Below are 27,030 nucleotides of genomic sequence, written 5' to 3'. Positions count from 1 at the left end.
ATCTCATAGTCAAAAGTTTTGTGATTTTCTACTTATGCTTCATTTGAAACCTGATGAGCAGGGCAATGAGATCCGCAGGACTGGATGATTCTGGTTGTTTTTCCTCTCCAGCTAACTACACTCATACTTTTTCTGAAATCAGCTGTTAATATTGAGAATAGGTTAAGAAATAGGAAAGTTAGATGAAATCCCCAAGAGTACAGGCAGTTTGGAAAAGGAGAAGAAATAGGCATCAGCTTTACGAGGGAACAGTACTTTGCTTCACCTTGTCACTATCCACATTAATCATATTTGCAGTAGGCAGAAGCTCCACTTTTTTGTGCAAATACTTTAACAACTGGTTTAAAAAAAATCTGAGCAGGATAGCTGAGTCCCCAGGTTCATGTAAATGGGGTAATGAACACGTGCGTAACAAGATAGAAAAGCCATAAACATGGCAGTGGAAGCTTTCAGTCCCTCTTCAGCTGAGGTTTTCTGCAGCTTTCTCAGCCCCTCGGGAGCCAGGCAGGGAGGCAGCCGCCTGCTGGGCTCTCCCTGCGGGGCAAGAGGCTGACGGTGCCTCCAAAAGCAGCACCGTTGCCGTCAGTGACTTTGGTGGAGTGCCCCAGGGGCGAGCTGCCCTGTCACTCCCGGGTCAGAAATGCCCATCCCTCCAAAGGAAAAGCTAAAGATAGTTTGGAAAAAAAAAATATTCTCAAGGAGAAACTATATTAAAGGTCAGAATTGAAAGATGTGCACTGGGAAATGATCAAGAGAAAACATTTTGATTGATTGAAACTTAAAAAGAACAGCCTTATTTTTGGTGCTTTTTAATTTAATTTTTGTTCCTGAAATGTGTGTATCTAGAGAGCTATTTTTTCACCCATCCTTAACTTCAACCAAGACACGCCATTCCGTGAACGCCTGGGTGAGATGATTTCATTCTGCCCTGTCCTGCTAGCAAACTCAATTTAAAACGAATCAATCATAAGCATGACCTGTTAGTTACTGCTGTATTTTAGTGAGTTATTACTCTGACACCCAGGTGTGAGAACGCGGTTCATCAGGGGAGGATGGTGGCCTTGCTCCGGGAGTGAATTCAGCCCTGAGCTCACCAAAAGAGCTGGGCCAGTGGCCATGGTGGCAGGGGCACCACCGCCTTGTCACTGCCGCCTTGTAACTGCTGTGTGGTGCCGCTCAGCACCAGGAAACATGCTTGGTTTTTCCATGGGTGGAAATATCTATGGGGGTATAAAAAGCACATTTTTCAGCTTGTTTGCAAACGGACCCATTTACAAGCATGTGCGTATGGGAGCTTTCAAGTGGTAAGTGTACTGAGGAAATGTCTGTGGCCACAGCAGGTGAGAGAAATGGCATTTTCAGACTGTCTCTGGATTTTGGCTGCCTGCTCACACAACACATGAAGGCGGCAGTAGCACCAAAAGTGTCAGGAAGGATGTGAGGGGCCTCCTTGCCTGTGCCGAGGCTGTTGCCTGCCCCCAAGCAGAAATAATGAGGACCGCTGACATTAACAGTGAGTAAACACCACCAAAGCCTATGAAAATAACCACTCATGAGGTAAATCAGCCAGGGTCTGGGGTCCGTGGGTGCTGGACAAGCCGCCGTGCAGCGGGGCTACGCTCAGTACTCATGGCCTGAGGCAAGTGGCCTGGCAAGGTGGGGACAGAGAGGCCAGCTTGCTTCCTCTAGTTTCTCACCCTTGGCGATTTTAAAAGAGGTTAACAAATAATCCCTGCCTCGCAGAGGGTCTCTGGGGTCCTGCTTCGCCTTTCTTTGTCCCCCCTTGGGTTAACGCCAGAGGACATGAGTGCCTGGCAGCAGCTGCTGAGGGTGGTGGCCTGGCCTCCCTGTCTCAACCCAAGGTGGCCATCGGCCTCGTGGCCGGCGTGCACTTCACCATGTCACATCCCCCCTGGGGAGCCACATGGGCGAGGGTGGGCTGTGAAATGACACCCCTGTGTGATGCTGTGAGGATGTTACAGCCTGTGAAAAGGAAAACAAAAAGGGGCAAAGGAAAACAGCCACAAAAGAGCTGTGCTCGTTCCTCACTCTTCCCTCAGCGCTGTCTCGCCCCGTGCGGAGGCTTCAGAGGTGTGAACACATCCTGTTTACATCTGCCACCGAGACGGAGATGCTGAGGGGAGCACACAGCTGAGGAGCAGCCAGAGGCAGTGCCGTGCACGGGGAGAGCTGCCCGCGGCAGAAGACAGCCCCAGCATGGACGCGCTGCCCATCTACCACGGGGGCATCACCCGCGAGGCTGGGGAGAAGCTGCTGCTGGCGGCGGGCACCGATGGCAGCTACCTGCTGCGAGACAGCGAGAGCATCCCGGGAGTCTACTGCCTCTGTGTGCTGTGAGTGCGGCCAGCCCCGCGTGGCTGACATCGCCTCCCCGGGTGCGGGGCAGCCGAGGGCAGCGGGGCTGGGAGCGGGGTGCCGGGAAGGGTTGCTCAGGTGGTAGCTGATTTCCAACCTTGGCATCCACAGTATGGGGTGTTCCGATGTAACGGTGACAAAATATCTCCTAATGTTACCGTTTGCAAACACGTATGAGGCTTTCGGCTCCATCACCTTGACTTAAGGCAGATGGGTGCATAAGGGCTGTGGGGTCCTTTGTGCAGAGGAGCAGATTTTCTTTGCATGACTGCTTTGCAGAGCCCACACTTCTTATGGGCATAAAACAAAAAGAGAAAACAGGTCTGGAGCATGTAGGAAGGACGAGTGAGGTGCCAACGAGAAGAGCCAGGCAACTTGACTCGGGATGGCGTGCGCTGCCTCTTTGTGCTGGGTAATCCTCTTGCTTTCTGCTCACTGTCTTCTGCTTCGGTAGTGCGCTCATGGGTGTGCTTAGCAACATCCCCAGCGTCGCCTGTCATCGGGAAGGGTAGTGTGGATCTCTGTCATCCAGAATGTGCCTTTGCTTTGAAATGTTCTTGGTCAGGCTGTGTGTCCCACAAGCCGTCAAGCTTGCAGTAAACTATGTGTAAATTTCGTGAAATACTGATGGGTAACGAAATAAGTGTTAATGTTTCATCAAATAGGGTGAAAGGGATGATCTGACGGCATGGTCTGTCAGAGAGAGGGTAGAGAGGTTTCCCTGAGAGAGCTGGGGGACTTTATAGTCATAGGACCTTGTTTTAGTGAGGCAATTTAATTACCCTACTTTTGACAAAAGCAGAAGTCTTGGAAATCCTGAAAGATAATGCTGTACAATGAGGTACCATTGCATTGAAAGAACAAAGATGAGTCTACCAAGGCTAAACAGGCACTTGCGCCTTACTTTGGTAGGAGAAGGAATACAAGATAAAGCTGTTTTAGGGCCAGCAAGAAATTAGCTAACAGAAGGCACTTAGGTACCTGGCAAAAAAACCCAACCAACCAACCAACCAAAAAAAAACAACCAAAAGAAGGAGAAGAGTCCTAAGTCAGGTTTTCCCCAAATGTCTTGAATACTTTTTCAACAATAAGTAATTAAGCCCTGGGTGAGCATTAGTGTTCCTCTGTGGTAGACCAGTAAATGGAGGCAGTCAAGAAGGTTATAGGCAATCCAGAAATACACAACCTTCTTTTCAGGGAAGATCTTTGCAGCAGAAGATGTATTTTTTCTTCTCTCATGAAATCAGAAGGTGAACCAATATAGGTGCTACTGCTAACAAATACCTTAACAGCTGGCTGAAAAATGGGAAATAGGAAGCATCTTCTGTTAAATGAAAATGGAATAGACATAGCAAGAGGTAGGGAGTGCTATGATTCCTGTGATGGGAACAGGCAACAAAAGCAGAATCTCTTTTAAATAACCATCAGAGGAAATGGTGATGTACCTCCTTAACATTCAGAAGTCATTCAGTGCAGGTGAAACACTAAGGCACCAGAGAAAGGGTCAGGCAGAACGTTACAATGCTGAATAAAGCAGAGAACCCTAAAATTAGTCCACCATTAGTCTAAATCAGGGTGTAGGTATGTAACAAGGTCTTTCATCTGCACACAATCAGTTAGGATTTTTTGCTGTATTAGTGGTAATTTATGTCCTTTGGAAGAAATTTCATGAATGAAATAGAAGTATATACGATGAAAATAGGAAGAACAGAAAGGACTGCTAACTCTGAAGCTCTGCAATCTTTGGAGGAAAAGAAGAGAATTCAGTAAGAAGCAGAACCCTATCTAATTATTTCTGGAAATTATTTCTGGAAACTCATGTCTTCATGTTATGTTGCATTCAAACATATATATGATAAGCAAAGGGGTAAAAGCAAAAAATATTACTGGTGAATGTTATGCAGGCTTCTTATAGAATATAGATCCTCAATACATTTTTTATAAGGGAAATTTTCCATAGCACCTTGGATAAATCCAGATAAAAAATTAAATGAAAAATATTATGATGAGTACGATCTGGTGTAGACAGAAAGGTGGCTGAAAAATGCTAGAGCTAAGCACTGGTTCCAATACTTCTTAATATTTCAATTCAGAACATTATGTAAGAAATAGCAGATACAGTAAACAACATATCAAACAATAACTTTGAAGACAGTTATCATAAAGATACGAGAAAATGGTCTCACACTGAAGATAGCAATGGCAGTTTAAAGAAAAGTGGGCCATAAACTAGAGAAATGCTGTGATAGGCAAAAGTTTACCAAAGCAGACCACTTTAGTGGAGAGATTGTAGGAGCAAGTAGCGAAGGCATGAGAAATGTAGATATGTATTCAGTGGAGGATGCTGAGACTGGCTTTGGCAAAATAAACCAATGGACACAACCTCCCCAAATTCCAGTCTAAACATCATTAGACAGAGATGAAACAGGTGGAAAGCATATATGTGCATGAGAGCTTTGGTAAAAACTAAGAAGGAAACATGCAGTTGCTGTATTCACTGTCTAAGATTCAGAAAATAAAAGAAAAAGTACTTCTCGGCTTTTTTAATGCTTCCTTCTAAATAAATAATGGAAATTATTAGGAATAACAAACTCATTCAGAAATGTACATTTTGGTGCAGAATCCATGCTGATCACTGTAGGAGTGCCTAGATGTATCAAGATTAGGCAAAACATGAATTTACTGGCAGTACTGAAGTGATCTTTGAAACACGAGAAACAAAGTCGGTCAGCCATTAGATATGTTGCAATAATTATCAGAGCTAAATAAAAAATTTTACTTTTTTCCAATGACAATTTCTAACAGAAGAGAAACTGTTTCATACTGACAGTGATGTTTCTATTCCTCTTAGAACCGAAAAAAAGAAAAGTGGTCCAGTTTTCCAAAACCAAAACTTGTTCAGTCTGTCTTCTTTCCCCTCCCCCTGCACTTCCCGAAGAAGTAAGACGAAACAAACCTAAAACCCACCAGCTTCCCAGACCCAAGCCTTCTTAGTTTTTTCTTTTGCTTTGTTTTGGTTTTTTTGTTGTTTTTTTTCTTGTTTGTTTGTTTGGTTTTTGTTTTGTTTTGTTTTGTTTTACCCCCCAGTACCTCCTAAAAGCCCTAACATATTTTGCCAGTCTTTGAGCCTCCTAAGGCACGTAAGAAGAGCAGCAGTGTTCATGGTCAGGCTGATTCACCTTTTGCTTTTCCAATTAAAAAGTGGAGCCCCGACCTTTAAAAAGGAGAAGAGTCAAAGACTTCACAAATCCCTTGCAACCGACAGGGATTTTACAGGGCAAGCATAAAAGAGACAGGTAGTAGCATAAAACCTGACCTACACTGATGGGTAACTGCGGCAGACAGGCCCCAGTTGTTGGAGCGTTTGGTTAGAAAACTGCTTTCTCTCTTCTTTGTTTCTCCTGAAGTATTGCTTTATCTTCCTTGAATGCTGCTTTCTGCTGTCCGAAGCCACGGTGTGCACATGGCATGCCTGCAAGCCTTCAAAGAGAGAATGTTTTTTTGGTGTGGCTGTAGCAAAGCACAAAGAACCCACTTTCATAAATATTTTAAGACCACAATTAAACTATGCATGGAAGAGTAGAAAGGTTTTGATTTGCAACAGTGTCCCCTGGGGCTCATGCAAACAGAGGTGCTGCCCACAGATTTTTGGTAAAGTTATTAAATACCAGATGCTCCCAAGGTCTTCATTGTATGAATACCATTATTAAATTGATAATATAGACTTTAAGGGTGTTGTTCATCATGTTTTGAATATGTCAACAGAGGAGCACAATCTTTTCCTGGAAATTTTTCAGAGTTACACTGAAAAGCAAGAAGATTTTTGCTATTCCTGAAAACTGGGCTAGAAGGAATGCATACGCTTTAAAAAACGTACACGTTTCACCTGTAAACATATTAGACACTGCATGCAGTGCACCAAGGTTTTAGTATCAAAACCTGATCGTTCCAGGGAGCTTCCTTTACCTGTCTGGTTTCCTCTTTGCTCAATACCCCTTTTGACGTTTTTACCACCCTCAGAAATCCTCTGTGCACACTGTTCCTAATGAAGTCGATGGGGGACACAGGACACAGTAACGGTGGCTAGTTTGAGGAGCAGCCTCTTAAAATGCGCCTGAAAAATGCATAAATAAACTGCCTGAGGATGCCAAAAGCACCGCTTTCCTTTACAGATATATGAGCACACATGCAAAAACAAGCAGCCCATGCCTGAATTGGCGAAGATAAAGCATTTGTAGTTTGGGTCTTAAAATTCATATACTTGAAAATACTTGGAATGTTAGTAGTTGTTTCAGACCTTTAAATAAGCTAAACATGACATACTTGTCAAACCGTATGTTCAGATTATTTGTTTGAAACCAGCCATTCATGTACTGTGCTACATTCAATTTGTGGAGAGTAATCAAAAGCTGGAATAGAAAGCTGTTTAAAGCTCTTGAAACAACAGTAATGGCGACAGGGATAGGCTGCAGTTCTATCAGATTTTACGTGTGCTATTTGTTCTGTCACCATAACCACAGCGCACAAGTTCAGGCAACGTGCCGAAACTTTCTGATGCGGCAGATGTATCAGCTGTGCAGCATTAAGGTGTAATACAGGATCACGAGCCAGCTTCAACTTAGCATTTCTTTTGTTTCCCGTGTAATATTTTTGATGGAAATGGCAGAATAATTGCATTTATTATAACACTACACATAATAATCATCATCATTTAAAGTGTAATTTGGAACAAAAGCTTCTCTCTGAGGAGGAGCCCCTCAATTCAAGGTTGCCGTTGTAAATATCACGCACTATTTTCAGCTTTGAAAAAAGTCTTCTACAGCACAACGGTAAACTCTACTGAGGTGAGTATTTCAGGTCCCTGCTAATCAGAGTGAGCTTCGTCTTTGCTGAGAATAACTTGGCTAATGGCCTTCAGATATTCCAATGGCTTTTCTTGGAAAGATTTTAGAAAGGTAGACTGCCTGAAGAGTTAGTAACCGCTAGGATAACGAATCTGTAAATGACAGAATGGGTACAATTGTTAGCTAACAGAACCTAGATTAGCTCTACCTTGGTTTTGTGGGCTTGAGTTTTGAGGATTTAGTTGAAGCAGTGATTTCAGGTTCAGGGATTTTATGGTCAGCTCATGCCTACCTTGCCCTGAGAGAAACAGGAAATCTGAAAATGAGCTACACTGAATTACTCCCAAACCCAGAAATGTTCCATAGAAACATGAAACATTAACATTTACAGGGCTATTGACAGTGGTTTATCTATTGCAGATCTTGTGAATTTTGCTTAAAGTGATGAAAGAAATTTTACCAGCTGATAACCTTATTTCATGAGTTTTTGCCTTTATGAGGTACTATTCTGGAGGACATAGTAATTCACGAAGCTTAGTTACTGCCCCACCGTAAAGTAATTTCCTTCTATTTAGCATCTCAGATTTGAATAAATTCTCATTTTATTTCCAAATTTTAAGAAATTCCTCTTTGAGGCATTGCCTCAAACCCTGCTCGGAAAGCCTACACACTTGCTCTTTAGGTAAATCAGCGTCATTTTTACTGATGGTTAGGAGTGTTCAAGTCGTGAAGATGCTCACAATCTTCCACGGAAATCTGTGCATAAATTCGAGACATTTCACAAGATTTAACTTGCTCTTTCAAGATTCTGTTAATTTCAGAAGAGAAAATCAAGATAATGCATTTACTTTATAATGCCACAGCATTACTGCAAGCTAATAGTAGTTAGTGATTCGGTATCAAGGGTAAATTTTTGCCACAAGAAGTGTTGGTAGAGGAATCAGTGACAGAATTGTAAACTCAAGTGGGTGTGTATAGAGAGCTGCTGTGAGTTAAGCTGCAGTAACTCTGTTGGGCTTTTCAGATGTTGTAAACACTGATTTAAACTATTTTATTCACTCTTGCTGATATAGAGCTTGTATCTTGTGCATCATCTCAATGTGAATGCTATTTGTTCAGCTTGGGTTAGCTGATGGGTGGTAATTGCTAAGTTCCTGTACCTTGATTGTATGTCTGAGACCTAAATAAGGCAGGAACCAGGATGCTTGTCAACCAGAAAATGCAAATTCCAGGACAGAGTGAGGAGCTGCAAGCTTAAATAGGTTTTTCTCCTACATGAACTAACAGGACTTTTTGGCCTTTCCATGATTAATAAAACAAGTAGAAATATAAAAATTAAAAAGGAAAAAGAAAGAAAAAGAAAGAAGTTTAAGGAGATGGCTGAATTGACCGTTTAATAACTTTGGCAGGTATCACTTCTGTCTCATGGGGTAGGCCATGCAGCTCAGGGGTACCCTGGGCAGGGGAGACCTTGGTGACCACACGTGTGGGACATGCAGGCTCCCAGGCACTGCTGTGGATTCTCCTGACCTCATGACTTTTGGCTCTGTGGTAGCCATCTCCCACCTCTGCAGCCACTGTGGTGCCCATGCCATTGCCCACGTTCCCAGTCCAGGGTTGCCCACTGGGATGCTGCCTGAGGTTGGTCCCTCTGACCAGGCTTTCAGAACCTGATCCACAACATGCATCAGACACCTCCAGGTAAGGCAGAAGTGGCTGCATCTACTGAGTGCCATTGACCCCACCCACTCCAAAAGTACTGAGCTCCCCGTGAGCTTTCCTGTAGTGCTCATCTCCATAGCATTAGTAGTACTCATCTCCATAGTATTAAATGGTTTCTAAGCATTATCTCAGTTTGTGAGATGAAGACTTTGTTAATTCCATTTCACAAGAGAGAAACTGTGACAAAGGAGGCTCAGGTCTGCAGTATCCTTTAGCTTTGGTTTCCCTGCGTGAGGGGCGTGGGAAAGCATTTTGAGACTACGCAGGGTTATTCTGTACAGCCTGCCGACTTCGCTTGCATCGCTGAGGGCTATTTCCTTGTTTCATACATCTTCTGCTTCCAAGGCATCCATCTTCTACTCCCTGCTTTTTCACCCCTCCAGCATTTTTGCTGCTCCCAGTTCAGGCCCCCTCATGCTTCACCTCTGTATATCCCCTTTCTTACTCCTTTAGCCTTACTCTCTCCCAGGGGTTCAGTTTTCATTGCTGTTTCCTTACATAGACATGGGTCCCCTTTTCTTTCCTTCCACATCTACCCCACTCAGTCCCAATCTTCCTTTCCAAGACGCCCAATCTAAATTACCTTCTGTTTTTTTCCCTGCTAAGGTAGGCCAGGCAGCATACATACATCTCTTGCGACTTGAGATGGTGGAGGCTGCTTAGTGGGTGCCCATGTACAGCCAGCCCAGGCACGGTGCAGCTACAACTGCTAACAACCCTTAGGGAGTGCCTCTCTTGCAGCCTAGATGGCTACCACTGCTTTCTCTCGGAAACTGCAAGAGATATATCTTCCTTCAAACAGATCTTACATCTTACTCTAAAAACTGGGCAAAACTCCCAACAATTGGAAGATTATTTTTTTTTTAATGTGGGAAAAGTATTGTTTTGCCTAACATGTCCCCTTTTCTGGCACGTCTGCATTCTCCATTCCTAAATAAGGTTGAGGCAATAAACCTAGGAAGCAAAATTTCAGTCTGAAAGGCTGAAATGTGGCAAGTTATAAGAAACTGAGTATGGGCAATATACAATGCTCAGGACCCCTGTTTGTAGGCCACACCACTCTCTGGTTCTTAAGCAATATTGTAAAGTGAAATTCCAAGGTAAGGTCAGGATGCAAATATGCCAGGTAAGAAACGCTGATTGATATAATGCAAAGACATCAAAAGTAAAGAGGAAGAAACTGATGTCATTTATTGCTGACATGGCTTTCCCCTGTCTCTCTGTCTTCTCCCTTTTTATTTGTTCCATTTTGGACCCAGAAATGAATACAAATTAGTTTAATAAAATTTCCCAAATGAGATACAAAACATTTGGAAATGATTTTAAAATACACCATGCAGCTGAAATGTCATGGTTAATTTTAATCTGCAGCATGCGGCTAATATCCTCTGGCTATTTCAATGGTGCAGAAGATTGTAATTATTCACCTGTTAAAGTAAATGCAGCTTTAACAAGTCTGATCACAGTTGAAAAGGAGGAGTGGAGAGGACAGGTAGACAGATGCTGTCTCAGTATGTCATCTGTGAATAATGCCTTTGTAGCTCTTTGGGAGGAATTATCTAGCTATAAAGAAAAAAGCCTACGATATAAAGTGGACTGTTTCCTATAATACCAACTTTTCAGATTTTCCTTTGACAAAGTTTTCCCAGTGGTAGTATTGCAACAGAGACAGCGCTAGTGCAGTTCCCAGCTGGTATAACATATCCTTTGTTATGGAGATGAAAAAATAAGTGATTTGACATAAAAATATCCTCAGTGGTGACCAAGCCACTCTTTTGTAAGTGCTATCCAATATTGTCCTTACAGCAACAGCTGGTTTCTGTTTCCCCTTATCAGCATTTTGGCATTTTTTGCCTTTGATCAAAAATTTATAGGGCCTCGTTCATCAAGCTGTTAATTCACGATCGCTCCCGTCCCTTGAGCTTCACTGGCATGAAAGACGAGCTTTGCAATTGTGAGTGAGGCTTGTGGCTGTCCTCGGACCAGATGAAGGCATGTGGGAGCCCTTCATTGGGTCTTTGCCTGGGTGTCAAGAGCTGGTCCTCCTCCAAGCTATGGTGGTACACCAGTGTCACAGTAAGGGCTCTCAGAAATCCTTCTCTCAGTGACGTGTGTCCATCTCCTGTTGATTTTGTCCAGCAGAGAGAGGAGTTCAGGTCACTGAGAGGTGGACTGGGCCTGCATCTCACCAGGTAATGGCTTCAAAGCGTAAGCTGTGTGGGAGGCCCCAAGTGACTAACTAGCACCATGCCCTGGCCACATGGTGTTTGGGTCTTGGTTTTAGCTATGTGGCCACATCACATATTGTGTGACATCATGTCACACTTGCAGCTTTTTTCTGCCATGAATTGAGTAAAGTGTAGAAAACTGAGCTGTCCCCTCATGGTGGCTGGGGAATTTATCGTCTCCTGAGAATTAAGCTCCAGTAAATGCCCTTTTCCACCTGCTTTTGCCTGGTGTTACACGTTTTGCTCTTTGGAAGGTCATGTTCTATACAATATCAATTTTAACTTTTGTATTTAAGTTTTGTTTTAAGGAAAACACCTTGATCTTCCGTCACCCCACACTGATCTCAGTTAACGTTGGGTAGTTTAAATCATAGAAGCCTTTCTCACGGGAGGCCGTGCCCGTGTAGCAGTAAAGAGAACTTGGCTCATCAAACTTATGTCACTCATGCATGGAAGGTAAAAAGCACTTTGAAGTGGTAATGAAGTAAGTTCCTGCTGCTTAACAGAAAGTTTTGATAAGATCATATTCGTTAGAAGAGTACTTATCAGAAGAGTTGTAACTAATTTTGTGGAAACAAAGATCCCAATGGAAAGTAGTTAGATGGGAAGATCTAGCTGCTCACCTTCTTACCAAATGCCTCCTCCTTCCTTTTGTGCATTTCCATTGAAGGTGGTGGTTCTGGGCCATCTCCCATCTACAGAGTGGCTGTGTTTACCGATGGCTTCAGAGCCACCAACAGATGATGATGTTGTGGTTTTCAGCTTAAGCACAGTGAACCCCTTCAGGCCTTTCAGTCTTTTCTCCTCTGGGAAAAAAACGTACATTTGCCAGGTGAGTGGAGAGCTCACTTGTTCCTTGCAAGGCTGTGATAGCAATGTCATACTCCTCCCATTCTCCATGCTGTGCTCAAAGCCTCCATATTTCCAAATTCTTGTTCCTTTTTCTGTATCTTGTGGGGTTTTAATCTGAGCTATCCTTTGTGCTTCCTCTGGACTGGTAGAAATATTTCACAGTGGGATTTTTTTGAAAAATACAGGATAGGTTATACCTCACCCTGCTTTGGTCCTGAATATTACTTTATCTGACCTCTATTTTTCAATTTGTCCAGCTTAGTAAACCCTTCTGGCAGAGTGCTGAAAGCCATCAGACATTCAGGGCAGCACCCCAGCCCCCCAACCACTTCAAGTCATGCAATCTCTTAGGAAGAGAAAAAGATGAAAGAAACAACAGATGGTAGCTTTCCGGACAACTGAGCCATTTGTGGAAAAATCTGATTTTAAAGAGACTGAAGCAGTTAGAATGCTTTGGGACAATCAAGAACAAGCACAAGTAATATGCACGGTGTATTATTAAAAACAGGAGGCAAGAGAGTGAGCTTTAGATTTTTACATACTCATTCTGTTGGTTTTGAGGCTTGAAAAAAATCACTGTTGAGATGGTCAAATACCCACTTCCAAGAGATGGGACAAAATGCCAGAATCTCTCTGGTGTTTCCCAGTACACTATGGCCTGTAAAATCCTAGTTTCAGTAGACATATATTGGCTGGCCTGCTAAATACGTAAGTGCAGGAAAGCCCCTTGTGATTTCTAAAAAGAAAAGGTTAATGTGAACATCAGCTACTCATGAAAAGCTCTCAGAGGTTTTAAGAAAGGAAGTGATGGTACAAGATTGTCTAAGGGCCCTAGTGGAAGACATTGGATTCCCTGAACGTGGACATATGTAGTGGGTTGGAGGGATGGGCTTTTAAGCAACCAGGCTTGAGCTGTGGCCTCAAACACCAGTGACTGCAGTGCCACGGCATGGGTAGGAGAACAGTGTTGTCCTTCCCTCCTCCCGCAGCCACAGCTCAGACCTCCTCCCAAGGACCCTTTCTGGGCCTGCCCAAATCCCTGATGGATTGCAGCAGTTGAGGTTGCTGGAGGAAGAAGTGGGGTAGTGGTGGCTGTTTTCCTCCTTTGGTTTCCATGAGGTGAGCATGGCCGGCCACTTTTCATGTCCATCTGGTGCCAGGTGGAAAGTCATGTCTCTGGGGAAAACAGTCCCTTGGTTAACACACAGAAGTGGATGATGCTGTGGTGGGATCGTGGGGCTGTGGTGGGATCGTGGGGCTGTGTCAGGCGTGTCCCCACTCACGAGGAGGAGGGCAGTGTCTCGGCTGCTGCACAAGGAGTTTGTCTCCGCAGCAGCCCCGACGGGAGGGAACGGCTCTGTGTCTTCCGCCTCAATATTTAATCACTGTGGGAGTCGAGTGGTGGTGGGGAGAGCTCACAAATCATGACAGGCATTTTTGCTCCCACTTTGTGGGGTTGTGGCAGTGTGACAACTGTTAACAACTTCCTGCTTGTGTAAATTATATCAGACACCGCTTTGCAGAGGTTGCTGTAATGACTTTTTAACAAGAATTTATCCAGGAACCATGACACAGAGCGTAAGTAATTGCAATCATACAGTATCTGTGGCATTGATGGTTTCTGCTATTTTATAGTAACTACTATAATACCGTGTATAATTTGAAAGAAATAGAGTATTTTTCTGCTTTCTCAAGACTAGGAATTGATGCTGAAATAGGGAATGGTCCCTAAAATCCCGCTGTGTATTCATGTAAATTTCTGTAGTATGAAATAGAATCTTTCTTATCTCATACCATCTAAACTAATGTTGCACCCAGGGAACTGCTATCAATTGTCTCTGCTCCTGAGTTAAATTTTTGGATATTGGTGTAATAATCTACCATGTAAATAATTCGTCGTGTTGGATTTGTAAGAGAAACAAGACTGACTCTGGACACAAGTGTGTCTTCTGTTGTTAGCGTATGACTTCTTATTCTTGAAAGACTCAAATTAGATTTAAAAAGAAGGAAAATCCCATACTCTTATAAGTCTCCTTTATCCGTATTTGAGAATTAGGAATGTTCAGGCAAGGAAAAGAGTAATTTACCTTGCTTTTGTGGGTCTAGCTTTCCAAATGAATTACACTCATGCTATTGCTTCTGGGAACATCTGCATTTAAATCAATCACAATACGGTAATGCTATCTGCCAATAATACACCTTCTCTTTTTCCAGGGAAAGTATGTCTGGTGTGTGTCAGTAAAAGGAGGTCACTGAAAAAAAAAATGCTGAGGCAGGAATGAAAGTAACGTCACTTAACCTAGAATAACTGAATATTTCTAAATTCAGACCAATCCCTCTCAGCCAAAGAACCCAGAAGGTTGAACACTGCTTCTGACCTGCATTTAAGTTTTTTTTTTTTATTTACTTAGAGCTTTTATGGGTGAATTTATTTTTAAGGAAAGGTTAGCAGATGAACTGACTCCCACATCACTGAGTGTACCTCTTGTGAAACCTGACTGTAGAAATGAACAATAAATACCTGTTGATTTTTTCCCACAGGCATCAGGGTTACGTTTATACCTACAGAGTGTCCAAGACAGAAACTGGGTCCTGGAGTGCTGAGGTGTGTATCTCTCCTTTCGCTTCTGAAAATTTCTGCATCCTGTTTGATGTTCGTATTGATTTAATGAAATAAATATATTCAAATTATTCATGTTTCTGCATAGTCTGATTTTCATCGAAGGTAATCGATCTTGAGTGCGCCCATCACTAAGATGTCTTGGTGCCACTTCTGACAGTCTTGAACTCATAAATTAATTCCCTGTTACATTTCAGCTGTTGCATAATGCAGTAGTGCATTATTTTGCATCATTTTATGTGGCAAAAAACTGCGTTTTTATAATTTGACAAGCACAATCAGTTCCCTTCTATCCCACATACCATTAATGCCAGAATATTTAAGGAAATTATTTTCAATCATCTACAGTGTTTTAAAGTTAATTTATCTCCAGATTAATTCATCATTACTGCAAAAACTATATAGGGTAGCCAAAACTTGATACAAAATTTATTTTCACCCATCTGATAGGAAGCTGGTAATTCAAGTATAGAATGACACCAGTGACGGTACAGACAACTATTTGGGTTGGTGGAATTGGAATACTAACCTGTGTTTCTTTTATGAAGGGCTTGTTCTTTGGATGTACTCTGTGTATTAATTTATAATTAGCTTTCTATTTGCACGTTAATGAACACTGATTACAAACATTAAATAATTCCTAGACAGGCATAATTCCTTGGCCATTATTATAATAGAAGTGGTTGCAGTGCTCTGGAAGACAAGACTGATTCCTGGGGTTACTCAGAAGCAGATCGGGGAGTAAATGTGACTCTCATTACTGCAGAGTAAATATTTACCAGTGTCACCCTTGGGAATGGTACCCGGGAAGAATTTGCTCATTCTTTCCTGTAAGGCATCGGGAGTACCCTGGAGACTTGTGCTGCCCAAGCAGAAGGGGTTTCGGGACTGGGTGGGGGTGGTAGCGCACTCGGCGTGCCAAGGCGAGCACTGGTGTCTCAGGAAGGATGTCGGCTGTGGTGGGTTGACCTCAGCTGGACACCATGTGCCCACCAAAGCCATGCTGTCACTCCCCTCTTCAGCTGGACAGGGGGAGAAAATATAATGAGAGGCTCATGGGTTGAGATAAGGGCAGGGAGGGATCATTTACTGATTACCGTCACAAGCAAAACAGACTTGACTTGGGAAAAATTAATTTAATTTATTGCCAATTAGAAGTCAGAGTAGGGTAATGAGAAATAAAAATGAATCTTGAAACACCTTCCCCCCACCCCTCCCTTCTTCCCAGGCTCAACTTCACTCCCAGTTCTCTACCTCCTCCCCACAGCAGCACAGGGGGTTGGGGAACGGGGGTCACGGTCAGTTCATCACATGTTGTCTCTGCTGCTCCTTCCTGCTCAGGGGGAGGACCCCGCACACTCTGCCCCTGCTGCAGCGTGGGGTCCCTCAACCGGAGACAGTTCTCCACGAACTTCTCCAATGTGGGTCCTTCCCATGGGCTGCAGTTCTTCACGAACTGCTCCAGCGTGGGTCCCTTCCATGGGTTGCAGTCCTTCAGGAACAGACTGCTCCAGGGTGGGCTTCCCATGGGGTCACAGCCTCCTTCGGGCATCCCCCTGCTTTGGTGTGGGGTCCTCCATGGGCTGCAGGTGGATATCTGCTTTGGTACGTGGAGCGCCTCCTCCCTCTCCTTCTTCATGACCTTGGTGTCTGCAGAGTTGTTGCTTTCACATATTCTCACCCCTCTCTCCATCTGCAATTGTGCAGTTGTTTTTTTTTGTTCTTTTTCCTCTCCCTTCTTAACTATGTTATCCCAGAGGCATTTAACCACCGTCGCTGACGGGCTCAGCTTTGGCCAGCAGTGAGTCTGTCTTGGAGCCACCCGGCATTGGCTCTATTGGACACGGGGGAAGCTTCTGGAAACTTCTCGCAGAAGCCATCCCTGTAGCCTCCCAGCTACCAAAACCTTGCCACACAAACCCCCCACTGGGACCCCCCAGGGACCTCCACCTGTGGAGGATAATTCCCTAAGCAATGCTGCAGCCTGCTTTGGCCTCAGGTAACATCAGTGTCTGCAGTGAGGTTTTTCTCTGGTGTTATATAGGCCTGCTACAACTCTTCCCCCATCATCTTCACTGGCTTCTGGCACATGGGTCTTGAGCTTTTCCTTGCTGTATTTTAGGCAAACCTTATTGTCGTTTCACAGTGTAGGTGTCCTGAAGACCCAGGACTCTCAATACATCCTCTGCAGGGAAAGGTGCTAGCTACAGACCCATGATATCAATCCTTCCTTTAAGCAAACAGAAACCGTAAAGTAAATGTCGCTAAGACCATGCTGGCCTCAGCTGTTAGAAACAGCAGCCTAAATCCAACTTATCCCCATGAAACGTGCCTCCAAGGCCAAGATAGGCCACAGCTGGTGCTTTCCTGTCTCTGCTTCCTTCCCTGTGGCTGGTTAGTCTCTGACGAAACTCAGGTCACACCAATATTTCAAGGACAAGACAGGGAAATTAAGATAGTACCGGTAAAATCCCAGCCAGTGCAAGGCCTCCAGCTGGTGCCAGTGAGGCAGGATTTAGCCCACAAGTGCTGGATGAGAGCAGCGTCCCTCGGGTGGGACCATGCTGGCAGGACTATGCTTGTCCTCCCATGGCTTTGGTGGGAAGGAGTCATTATGAGATTGCCCTGATTCAACAGAAACATTGGATTTTTGATTACAAGCAGACACAGTTTCATTTCACAGTGTTGGAAAAGACGCTAACTTAGAAAGATAGAAAACCTCCCACTTTTAATAAATAGGTAACATTTTGCTGCTGCCTTTGTACGAGAGAGACAGGAATACTCAATCAACAGCGTAGGCCAGTATAGAATGCTCAGAGAAAGGCTCGCAAAGAGACTGTGTTCATGCCTGAATTTAGTGATGTAAGGCCTCCCCTTCCCTGCTAAGTGCCAGGTAACAATCTATAGATTGTCTTACTGGCATTTCCAGGCTGGAGGTATCTCATGCATAAACCCCAGGCTGGAGGTCAAAACACTGTCTGCAATAAATCAGGGTCAGAAATAGTGAAAGATCACCTGGGAATTTGCCTAATAAGCACGGCAGGCTCTGGGTTTCTCTTGTAGTGATTAAGAAATTGTCCCTCTTCCAGTCTTATATCACTGCACTTCTGGAAACCGCTCTTAGTGCAGGGAGGCCGCGATGCCCTGGGGGAAGGAGGAGAGCAGTCCGGTTCACTGACTCATTTTAAGTTGGCACATCAGGTGGTCTAAGCGAAGGGCTGGCTCCTTCCCTGGGAAGTGTGTACATTTCTGAGGACAAGGCTTCTGTGCCTGGCACAGAGATTTGGCACGCAGCATCCCCTCTCACCTCTCACCCTTTGGCTTCGCAGACAGCGCCCGGGGTCCACCGGAGGCTCTTTCGGAAAGTGCACAACCTCATTTCGGCCTTCCAGAAACCTGACCAAGGCATCGTAACACCCCTGAAGCACCCGGTCGTCAACCACGCAAAAGTCAAATACTCCCCAGGTACTCATGGGGCGGAGGGAGCCTCGGCTGCGGCTGAGCAGAGCCCTCACGGTGGTGGGGATGGAGGGCTTAGACTTTTCACATCTTTGACTTGAAGTAGACAGCAGGGCGGCATTGCCAAAAATATGCCCTAACTGTGCTACTGTGTGATTGAAATGCTGGCGCTCAGGTGGTCGTTAGGGATGGGGCCTGTCAATGTGATGAGAAAATGTATTTATTTTGAATATGAATCTTCCTGATTCAGGCAGTGGCCACCTGCCCTCGCCAGCGCCCTTGCTAGTGTAGGTACGAACCTTCTCATCTGTCCATTTTCTTGCAGTGTTCATCCTTTCATACCTTTGGGTTTATTTTCCTTAGGGAGAAATGAAGGCCATGACTTCCACCTGCAGCCGTCATGAAGATGTTTCCCCGACCGTGACATAACCATATCTTCCAGTGTCTCCTCTAGTCCATGCTCTAGAACAGAATGATTTATATGATAGTTAATACAACTCCGTGAGTTTTTTGTAACATTTGCAGAAATGTGTATTTTGTAGAATTTCTAGCTCAAAATTTAGAAGTTTTAAGTTTCTGAATGTTTTGAATTAAGGTGGTTTTTTTTTTTTTCTTTATTTTTCTAAGAGAGGATCAAAAAATATCAGCTACTAAATAGTGTAATGTCTTTTTTTCTCTTTGGACGTTCAAGTATAAAATATTTTTCACGTCAAGCTTTCCTAATTAATAATTCTTTACTAATTTTACATATCTTTGGATCCTTCTTTGCATGTGTCTTCCTTCGCCGATGTGTTAAAAAAACCCTCCACTCTTAAAGCACTTAACTGTTGGTATGCTGGATCCTGCCTGGTTTTCACGAGGCAAGCTGGAGGCGCCCGGTGACAGAACTAAATGGGCTGCAAGTGCAGGATTCAGCAAAGTTATGCTGCTCCAGGCAGCGTTTCATAAGGCTGGAAGGTTTGCCTTTTTTTTTTTTCTTCCCCCCGACTATAAATGGTGTGGGGGGGGGGGCGGGGGGGGGGGGGGGTGTGTGTCACACAGTGCAAGCAATAAAGCATTTTCTGTGAAACACAACGTGTTCCTTCTAACCCAGCAACAGGAATAAATACAATAAATAAACAGCCCCATCATAACAGGGACCGCTGGGCAATACTGTTGCAAAGTTGTGACAATTTCAGCTCATTACTCAGTTTCTGGCCAAATGAAGGCCAAATCTCATTTGCGGTGAAATGCTCCATCCCCCTCAACTAGTCACATATTTTACACAGCGTGTGCATGTGTTGCTCTGTGCCTTCTTGTTAGAATTGCTTGTTGGTCGAAACAAGGGTATTATCTTAATACAGTGCCATACAGTGGCAGATGCAGCATGATTTACTCTTTAATAAAATATTTAAAAGCTGTTTTTTTAAGCGTTACATAATTCAGCAAGTGCCATGGAGGCGCTGAACTGCCCCCCGCCAGCACGGAGCGCCGTATCCGCAGCACCGGCTGCTTTGCTGTCACTCGTGCCCGTCGCACTTTTCCCTCCTCCTCTGTGCTTTAAAGGTTTCCGGGCTTACTGCGCATCTGCGCTCTCTGCTCCCTGGCCATTCCTCTCCGGCTTCGTGCTCCGGCAAACCATCCTTCCCCGAAGGCAGCCGACCTGCTGGGTGCTGGCAGAGTGCCTGCGTGCCCCCAGGCTTCCCCAGAGAGACCTTTTGCTCGCTAAGTGCTGGGTCTAAACTCCTGGTTTACCTGACCTCTCCTGGGAGCAGGGAAGCGGGTGTTTGGAAATGGTCCGTGGCAGATGATTGCAGGGTGGTGGGGATAAATGCAACGGGAAGCACTTTGCCCAAGGGCTGTTTCCAATAGAAATGTCCTATTGACCTCAGGTAAAAGCTGAGGCTGTCGGCGCTGCATGTGCAAACCCTGTGGCACAAGAGCAGCAGCCGCTCATCCTCTCCGAGGGGCAGTGAGCTGAGGGTAACTGGTTTGACTATGGCTGACTCCAGAAGTGCATAGTTTTTCCAAAAAATACATAAAATGGGCTAGAAGATGCCTTTTTTAAAAAATTTTATTTAAGCTGAGAATATTGTTTCAGTTTCTGATGTAAGTTATTAAGACAGAAACTTGTTTGTGTTGTTTCTTTTGGGTACCCATGGGCCTGGAATTGCTCTAGGCTTAAACAAGGTGGAAACAGAGAGAGAAAGCAGCTCATGGCACCTGTGGGACAAGGAGTCGATGTTTGGTTATGGGAACAGTAATACAGAAATTATATAGAATTCATGTATTGACTTAGGTGTGAGGAGCTACAGATCCTTTTAGAGGGCAGCAGCCGCATTTTGTGGGCATGGCTTCCCAGGTAACGTCTGTATCACCAGCCACGCTGGGCTGCAGCCCCTCGCTGCTGCGGTTGCTCTGCGCCGACCCCCCTGGCCCTCCCTTCCCATGGCTGCCGCAGCCCCGGCTCACGGCAGGGACTCTGTGTCCCCTGCCCCGGCCCTCCCTGCTCTGCCTTCTCCCCAGCCAAGGCAACGCCGCTCCTCTGCAGCAGCAATAACCCTGCCACAGCTCTGGTGCTGCCTCCGCTAAGCCCTCCCCTACTCCCCGTGACAGACCTGCAGCACTAAATCAATACCGCCTCCCAGGCTGGTTTTCTTCATGTTTCTACTAGAGCCTCCCTTCGGCCTCGCTTCCTTCTTATCCACCCAACACGGCTCTTCCAGCCTCATCCCTCACTCTGGGTTATTGCCCAGCTGCTCCGATCTGTTTTTCACCACATCACCTTTCCTTTAGCCTTAAACGCTCCTTCTGCCCCCCCGGTTCACCGTCTCCTCTCTGCTGCATGTGCTGGGCTTTTTATTTTTCTCACGTGCATATTTTTGGCACACACAGTCATTCATCATCATCTGCTTGAGGCAGCTCTACAGGATGTGCAGGTACTTACACTTTGCTCCTCAGCCCCTACCACCACCCTGGACTTCACCCACTCAGTTCTCGGGAGCACAAAGACGTTTAGTAGAACTTTTTTCGCTCTCACATTTGTTCTGATGAAACGTAATAACCTGTACACAGAAACTGGCCGTGCTTTCACCTGCAGTGAAACCTGCAGAGTTATATGCATGAACTTTGGTGAATCAGAAGTCAAATGAAATCTTGCTACAACCCCTTGCCCCCCCCCTCCCCCGCCCCGCCCTTTTGAATCAACCAATGCTTTCTGAAGCCCATATTTAGCTGTATGGAAGTACCTTTTACTGACACGACCAGAATATCCCAAATACATTGTGTAAACAAAGACAACACCACACACCATCAGTTTGCACCTTTATTTTTAAAAAATGAAATAGTCAAAGTACTTTCTTTTTCAAATATCGACACATAATATATTAACTTTCAATATTTACAGCGTGTTGCTGGGATGTTCTTGTAGAAAATGCATGCTTCTGGCCTGAAACCCAGAGCAAAATGCATCAGACCATTTAACTGCAGCCATATAACATAAACCTGTACAGTATCCAGTCACTATTCAGCACAGGAGTTAGAGCAGGAATAAAAAAATTGGGATCTATTGTTTCCTAGCAATGAGGCTGAGGCCATTATAACACAATTTCTGTAAGATCAGAACCTCTAACCGGTGTTAGACAGAAACTGAAGATCTTGGCATACATTGTAAACATTTTTACTGTTGATGAGAAAGCTAAAAAGGAACGTTACTTTGACATATATCGTATGCTATGCTTCTCTTTCTCATTTATTGACACTTCTGCCTGAAGAGTATGAAGATTTTAATGTTTTATCATGGTTCATACAAGTAAAATACTGTCAAGGACACGATCTGATATACTAACATTTATTAAAAGGCTAAAGTCCACCACGAGATCTAAGGAAAAACTGGAAATTGTCAAACACGTTTCCTTAGACAAATAATGGCAGGTGACGAATGCCCAGACAAATCCACAGCGAGTCCGACTCCACCATTCCCAGTTTCTGCCGAGAAGCGATTCCTCTGGCAGTCAGGGTGCTTTCGACCTGGTAATGTTTTGTGTCAAGGAGAGGTTTAAATAACAGTCAGCATTTGACAGGGAAAACCCTTACGGCTGTCGGCGGCAGCCTGATCGGAGTGTCACTGTGTTGCATCAGCTGCGCTACGGTGAATGCCCCCGGGCAACCTAATGCCCCGCCAGGGCTCTGCCCCACTCCTTTTGCTCGGGCTAAAACAGGAGCTCCTCTGCCTAAACCCCTTTCGCCTTCGGAACTGTACCTTGGCTTCCAGCAGCGCCCACAGCCATGGCTTGGAAAAGCCCCTCTCCCTGAGCCCAGCCCCGGCCGCCGGTGGAGGGGGGCTCGGTGGGCCGGGGAGCGCAGGACCGGGGCCAGCGCTGCGGGAGCGCTGGTGGCCACAAAGAGAGGCCACGTCTACCCAGCTAGTGTCCAACAGAGGACACTGAAGAGCTCAAACCAAACAGCTGGGATGTGTATACCGAGATGCACATTGACCAGTTCATATATATTTATTTGGCTATGTTCTACATAGATATCTATATATATATATTTATACCTTTGAAATGTTCTAGATTTGCTAAATAAATATGAAAGCAAAGGAAACATTACTTGTACACACTATTTGTTTGGCTGTCATAAAAAATATAGCACGTATTTCTCATGGTAGGTACTTTGCTACAGGATAGTTTGCAACACTGGTTGGTATTTTATTTTATTTTTATTTTATAATTTTTTTCCTTGTTTGCAGTGCAGAACGCTAGCATCAAATTATCTGATCTAAATAACAGTAAAAATTTCCATGCCATTATTTTTCTTTTTTTCATTTGGGTCTCTAGGCTATAGTGCAAAAAAAAAAAAAAAAGGAAAAAAAAAAGAAAGGAAAACTACAAAAAACAACACTGAGAAACTGGTCTAACTACTAGGAAAAAAAAATGGAGACTGAAGTATTCCCTGCCTCCGTCTGAGGTTGCTCATGAACAAGATGGTCCAAAGCTATTTGCGTAGTTCTCGCGAATCACTGCTGGCTGGCCCATGTGTAGCTGTGACTTCAGTCTCCAGTGCTCCTTCAGTAATCACTCATTTCTTTAGCACTGTCATCTCGACACGACATTTTTATATAGTTTCCTAAATTTCTGTAACTGTTACGATGAAGGCGTTTCTTTTGCTTTTGTAAGCGGGCCATGTGATTCTTTATACCTCCATATTCTCCTAAGAAATATTGTTCCAAAATGTACTTTAGAGTGCACCCAGGAACTGGGAAAATGCCAAATCAACTTTCAGAGACGAACTTGTAACACGTTTCACTCTTTGACCTTTTGGCATAATATAAGAACAACAGTAATCAAGGCAGTATTAAAAACCACAGCTGTAGGTAATACAAAGTGCATTTCCTGCATATAATACAAATATAACTTTAAGAAACTAAAGGCACAAGCTAACTAAATATGTATTACATACTAGAAATGCACAGTTCAAGGTAATTCTAATAGCTTCAAATATTTGTTTATAATGGATATTTAAAGCAGTTTGAAAATGATACCTCATTAGTGAATTGCAAAAAAGTATAATTGCTTAAAATATAAGTAAAATAGACTCTAATATTGACATCTTGGATCAGTGATAAAATACATCATCACGTTTATGAATGCACTCTCTATATACAATTCATAAATTATTCTTCCATTGATTAAAAGCATATTAGAGGCTCAAGGATTTGAAGGTCCATTTTTAGGCTGGTGTGGAGGTATTCAAATTCTCCGTGATTGTATGGAAAATTACAGAAATCAGAGCTGTCGAACCTGGACGTTGTCAGCTCCCAAGCCTGTACATTAGTTAACGATGAGCCCGATCAAAATGTGTATGTGCAGATTTTGGTCCACAGTTCCCCCTGGCTGGGGAGTAGAGGGTGGTTTTAGGGGCCAGGCTCTCGCGCAGCCTGGTCCCGCACCCCCAAAGCTGCGCCGGCTCCCGGGGGAGCGGAAGGAGTCTGGGAAGAGACGGTAATGGTGTGAGGCTGAGACCCGAGTCCGAACCCCCGGGGGGGGTTCAGGTCCCAGGTGGCAGTTCAGGCTCATCTCTAACTTTGGTACAGTCTGCTCCACTTGCCCAAAAACAAGGGAAAAACGAAAACTGGAAAGAAAGGAAGACAGACAAAGAAAGCACTTTGTTGTCTTTCGTAAATATGAGCAGAAATTGTTTCAATATATTTACTGTGTCTGTTTTGAAAGAAATGTGCAATAACATCACTGTTACGGATACACAGGCTCTATAACAAGACTTCTAGCTCCCTCTGAAAGTCAGTAAAGGAAATCTGCTTACCCGTCCCCCCCCTCCCCATGTGCCCTCCCTCCCCTCCCGATAATCAGGTCTTTTAAAAATGACAAGCTGAAAGACGGATCACCTACTCTGCCATGAAATAACTGTGCCAGCAGCGCATGATACCTTGGGAAATAAAAATTTCTGCCCATGCAATATAATGCTTTTCTATGTGCTCTAGATATTGAGCTGAAAAGAGAAGAGTCATCCCCAAAATGTTCTACATTTATCAACATATTTACTATCCACACTTAGGTTCATCAACTCCCAACCCACCAATCTTCAGACTCAAAAAAAGGAGTAATACAACAGGATTATTAGTTTGAGATGAAAAGAACGCGATGCCTAAACCCAACAACACTGCAATTTCCTAATGATCTGTGAAAAGACGAGTCCTGGCCCAATGACTACGACAGGACTGATCCTGCAGGGCTTGTTACTGCACCGTGTGGGCCCTCCCATCTGGAACGAGGGTTGTCCCAAAACTACCGAGTTACAGCTCAGTCTGGAGCACACTGATGCCAGTGGAAAGACTCCTGTCGACTACAGTGCTCGTAAAGCCCTTCTTTGGCCACCCCAAGGCCTGGCTGAAGCCCAGCAGTGCGGTGCCCCCCTGCACCCTTCCACCAGGAAGATCGGCAGCTCTAAGCATGCTGCTGGGCTCCAGTATAACCCAGTGCCGAGGGAAACCTTGGGAGAGAGGCCCCCACGTGCAAAAGGAGAAGCAACATGGCGTTTGTCCCTGGGTGGCTGAGAGGTGGCTATGGCCGAGCAAATCTAAAGGCCATACGGGACAGCCTTTTACGTACTGTATCCAATACAAGTCGGGTGTCCCAGGTCAGAAAATCCCTTAGATCACAGCTGTGAGGAATGACATGCATGGGGTTGGTGAGCAACTATGAAGTTTCCATACACAGTCTGGTTTCTGTATGTAATCCCTTGAAATTATGGGAGATCTTACTGGGATAAAAACTACCCAGTAAACACGGGTTGCAGAATCAGGCTCTGTAACCTTTTAAATAATTTGTGAATTATTAAATCAACATCAACAAAAAAGTTGTGTTTCTTTAGAAGAAGGCAGAGCCCACTGCACACCCCCCTACCCTGCAGGGATGCGTGGTGTCACCCCGGGCACCTTGCGCAGGTCGCGCTGCTCAGCTGTCAGGACTCTGCTTCTGAAATTTTTGAATACTGCCACACAAGAACTAAAAATCGTCACTGTCATCTCTCAAAGAGTTAAACGAACAATATTAAAATACCATCTTCTGTCACATTTAAAGGCAGTTGGATATGTTTTTTCCTCTATATTTATATATACAGAGTTCTGATCTAGAAAAACCAATACAATAAACCATTTACGTTTAAAAACAGGCAGTCTTTGGTGACGCAAAGGCAGAGATTTTCTTTGTTACCTTCTGCCTATTTCACTCTGTCTCATAAAGTGAATATTATTGGCACTGTCAGAAAGTTCAAGATACTGCTCCACAGATAAAACAAAATATCCATCGTAGCCTTGTACCCGCCCAGTGCTTAAAAGCTGCTGTTTCTCTCCATCTGTCCATGCCCTAATACCTTCTTCCCCTTCCTGCAGCCGTCTCTGCTCCTTAGTCCAGGCCTGAGCCACGGCTCTCTGCCTGGCTATCTCTAAGACATGGTTCTTTTCTTCTTCCACTGTCGTTCCATACCGAACGTTAAAGCACAGCGCACCGTGCTGGAGTTGGATGTCAGCAAAGCGTCTAGTCCTCCCGTTGATCACAGAAGTCATCTGCGACACTGTGACGTTGACGCCATTCTCCAAGATGCGTCGGCCTCCGGTGTTGCCGATTAGGGTCAAATCTTCTTCCAAAGACCCCAGCTTGATGAAGTAATGTGTGTCTCGGCCCTCTATAGTGAAATGCAAGTTCTCCAGATAGTGAGCGTTGTTGAGGATGGCAGCAATGCGCCGGCTGTCCTCGTTAGCCACGCCTATGATGTCAGCTGTCACTATACCATCCTTTATAGCGAATTTGATGCCTTTTCCGAATACTGAAGGAATAGCTGCAAATCTCGGTTGCTTCACTCCCTCATAGCACTTGCCGTCACTGTACCTAGGTGTCATAGGAAGCTGATCCAAGGATATAAAGTTTCGGAGTTGCTTTTGTAGCTCACACTGAATACCCAGGATAGTCTGGAAGAGAAAATACCAATAAAGTTTGCAGGAGAGGCATCTTGCCGTTCATTATAGTGTCTCACAGACCCTGCTATTCTCTTAATTGCTTAGAATGGATCTTCAATTTGTTTGTAGAATATTGTGGACATCTACAGGGCCTGGGTATACGCACAGGCTTTCTAATCACCTAAGGTATTGCTTTCTGTCTCTTGGAATCTTTTTAGTTTTTTAGAAATCAAATGGAAAATGTGTTTATTGCAAATGCTATTTTTGTATTTATTCTTCCTTTTTTTTCTTCCGTCCTCTTTGAGTTGTTACTCCACATGGCCGGCCTTCCAACTCTTAGGTGTGGGGAAACCTGCACTCACAGCTGTACTCTCTCACATATTTCTATGCTTAGTCTCTGTGCATCTAATTATGTCTTCTGTAAAATAGCAATAACAGTTTTTATAGCCCATTCTTTAAGAAAAGCAGGCTGTGAAC

At 44.4% G+C, this 27,030-nt stretch overlaps 2 protein-coding genes across 10 annotated transcripts in view; one reads left to right on the top strand and one right to left on the bottom strand.

Annotated features, from left to right (window-relative positions):
* Positions 1-2,103: 2,103 nt before the first annotated feature.
* On the top strand, positions 2,104-19,494 carry SH2D1A (SH2 domain containing 1A). The gene is made up of 4 exons (XM_054215393.1): positions 2,104-2,354; positions 14,564-14,627; positions 17,972-18,107; positions 18,465-19,494. The coding sequence occupies exons 1-4, from the start codon at positions 2,218-2,220 to the stop codon at positions 18,503-18,505; spliced, it is 378 nt and encodes a 125-aa protein (XP_054071368.1). The 5' UTR covers positions 2,104-2,217; the 3' UTR covers positions 18,506-19,494.
* A 5,523-nt stretch (positions 19,495-25,017) lies between these two features.
* TENM1 (teneurin transmembrane protein 1) overlaps positions 25,018-27,030 on the bottom strand; it is a 942,055-nt gene continuing 940,042 nt past the window's right edge. For all 9 annotated transcript variants that reach the window (XM_054214857.1, XM_054214863.1, XM_054214865.1 and 6 more), the window contains one exon: positions 25,018-26,565. In XM_054214857.1, the coding sequence (XP_054070832.1) occupies positions 25,807-26,565 (759 nt within the window). In that variant the 3' untranslated portion in view covers positions 25,018-25,806. The remainder of the gene's footprint in view (positions 26,566-27,030) is intronic.

The sequence above is a fragment of the Rissa tridactyla genome, chromosome 9, assembly GCF_028500815.1.
Source record: "Rissa tridactyla isolate bRisTri1 chromosome 9, bRisTri1.patW.cur.20221130, whole genome shotgun sequence".
In the NCBI taxonomy this organism is placed as follows: domain Eukaryota; kingdom Metazoa; phylum Chordata; class Aves; order Charadriiformes; family Laridae; genus Rissa; species Rissa tridactyla.
This window is presented reverse-complemented; position numbering and strand designations above follow the sequence as displayed.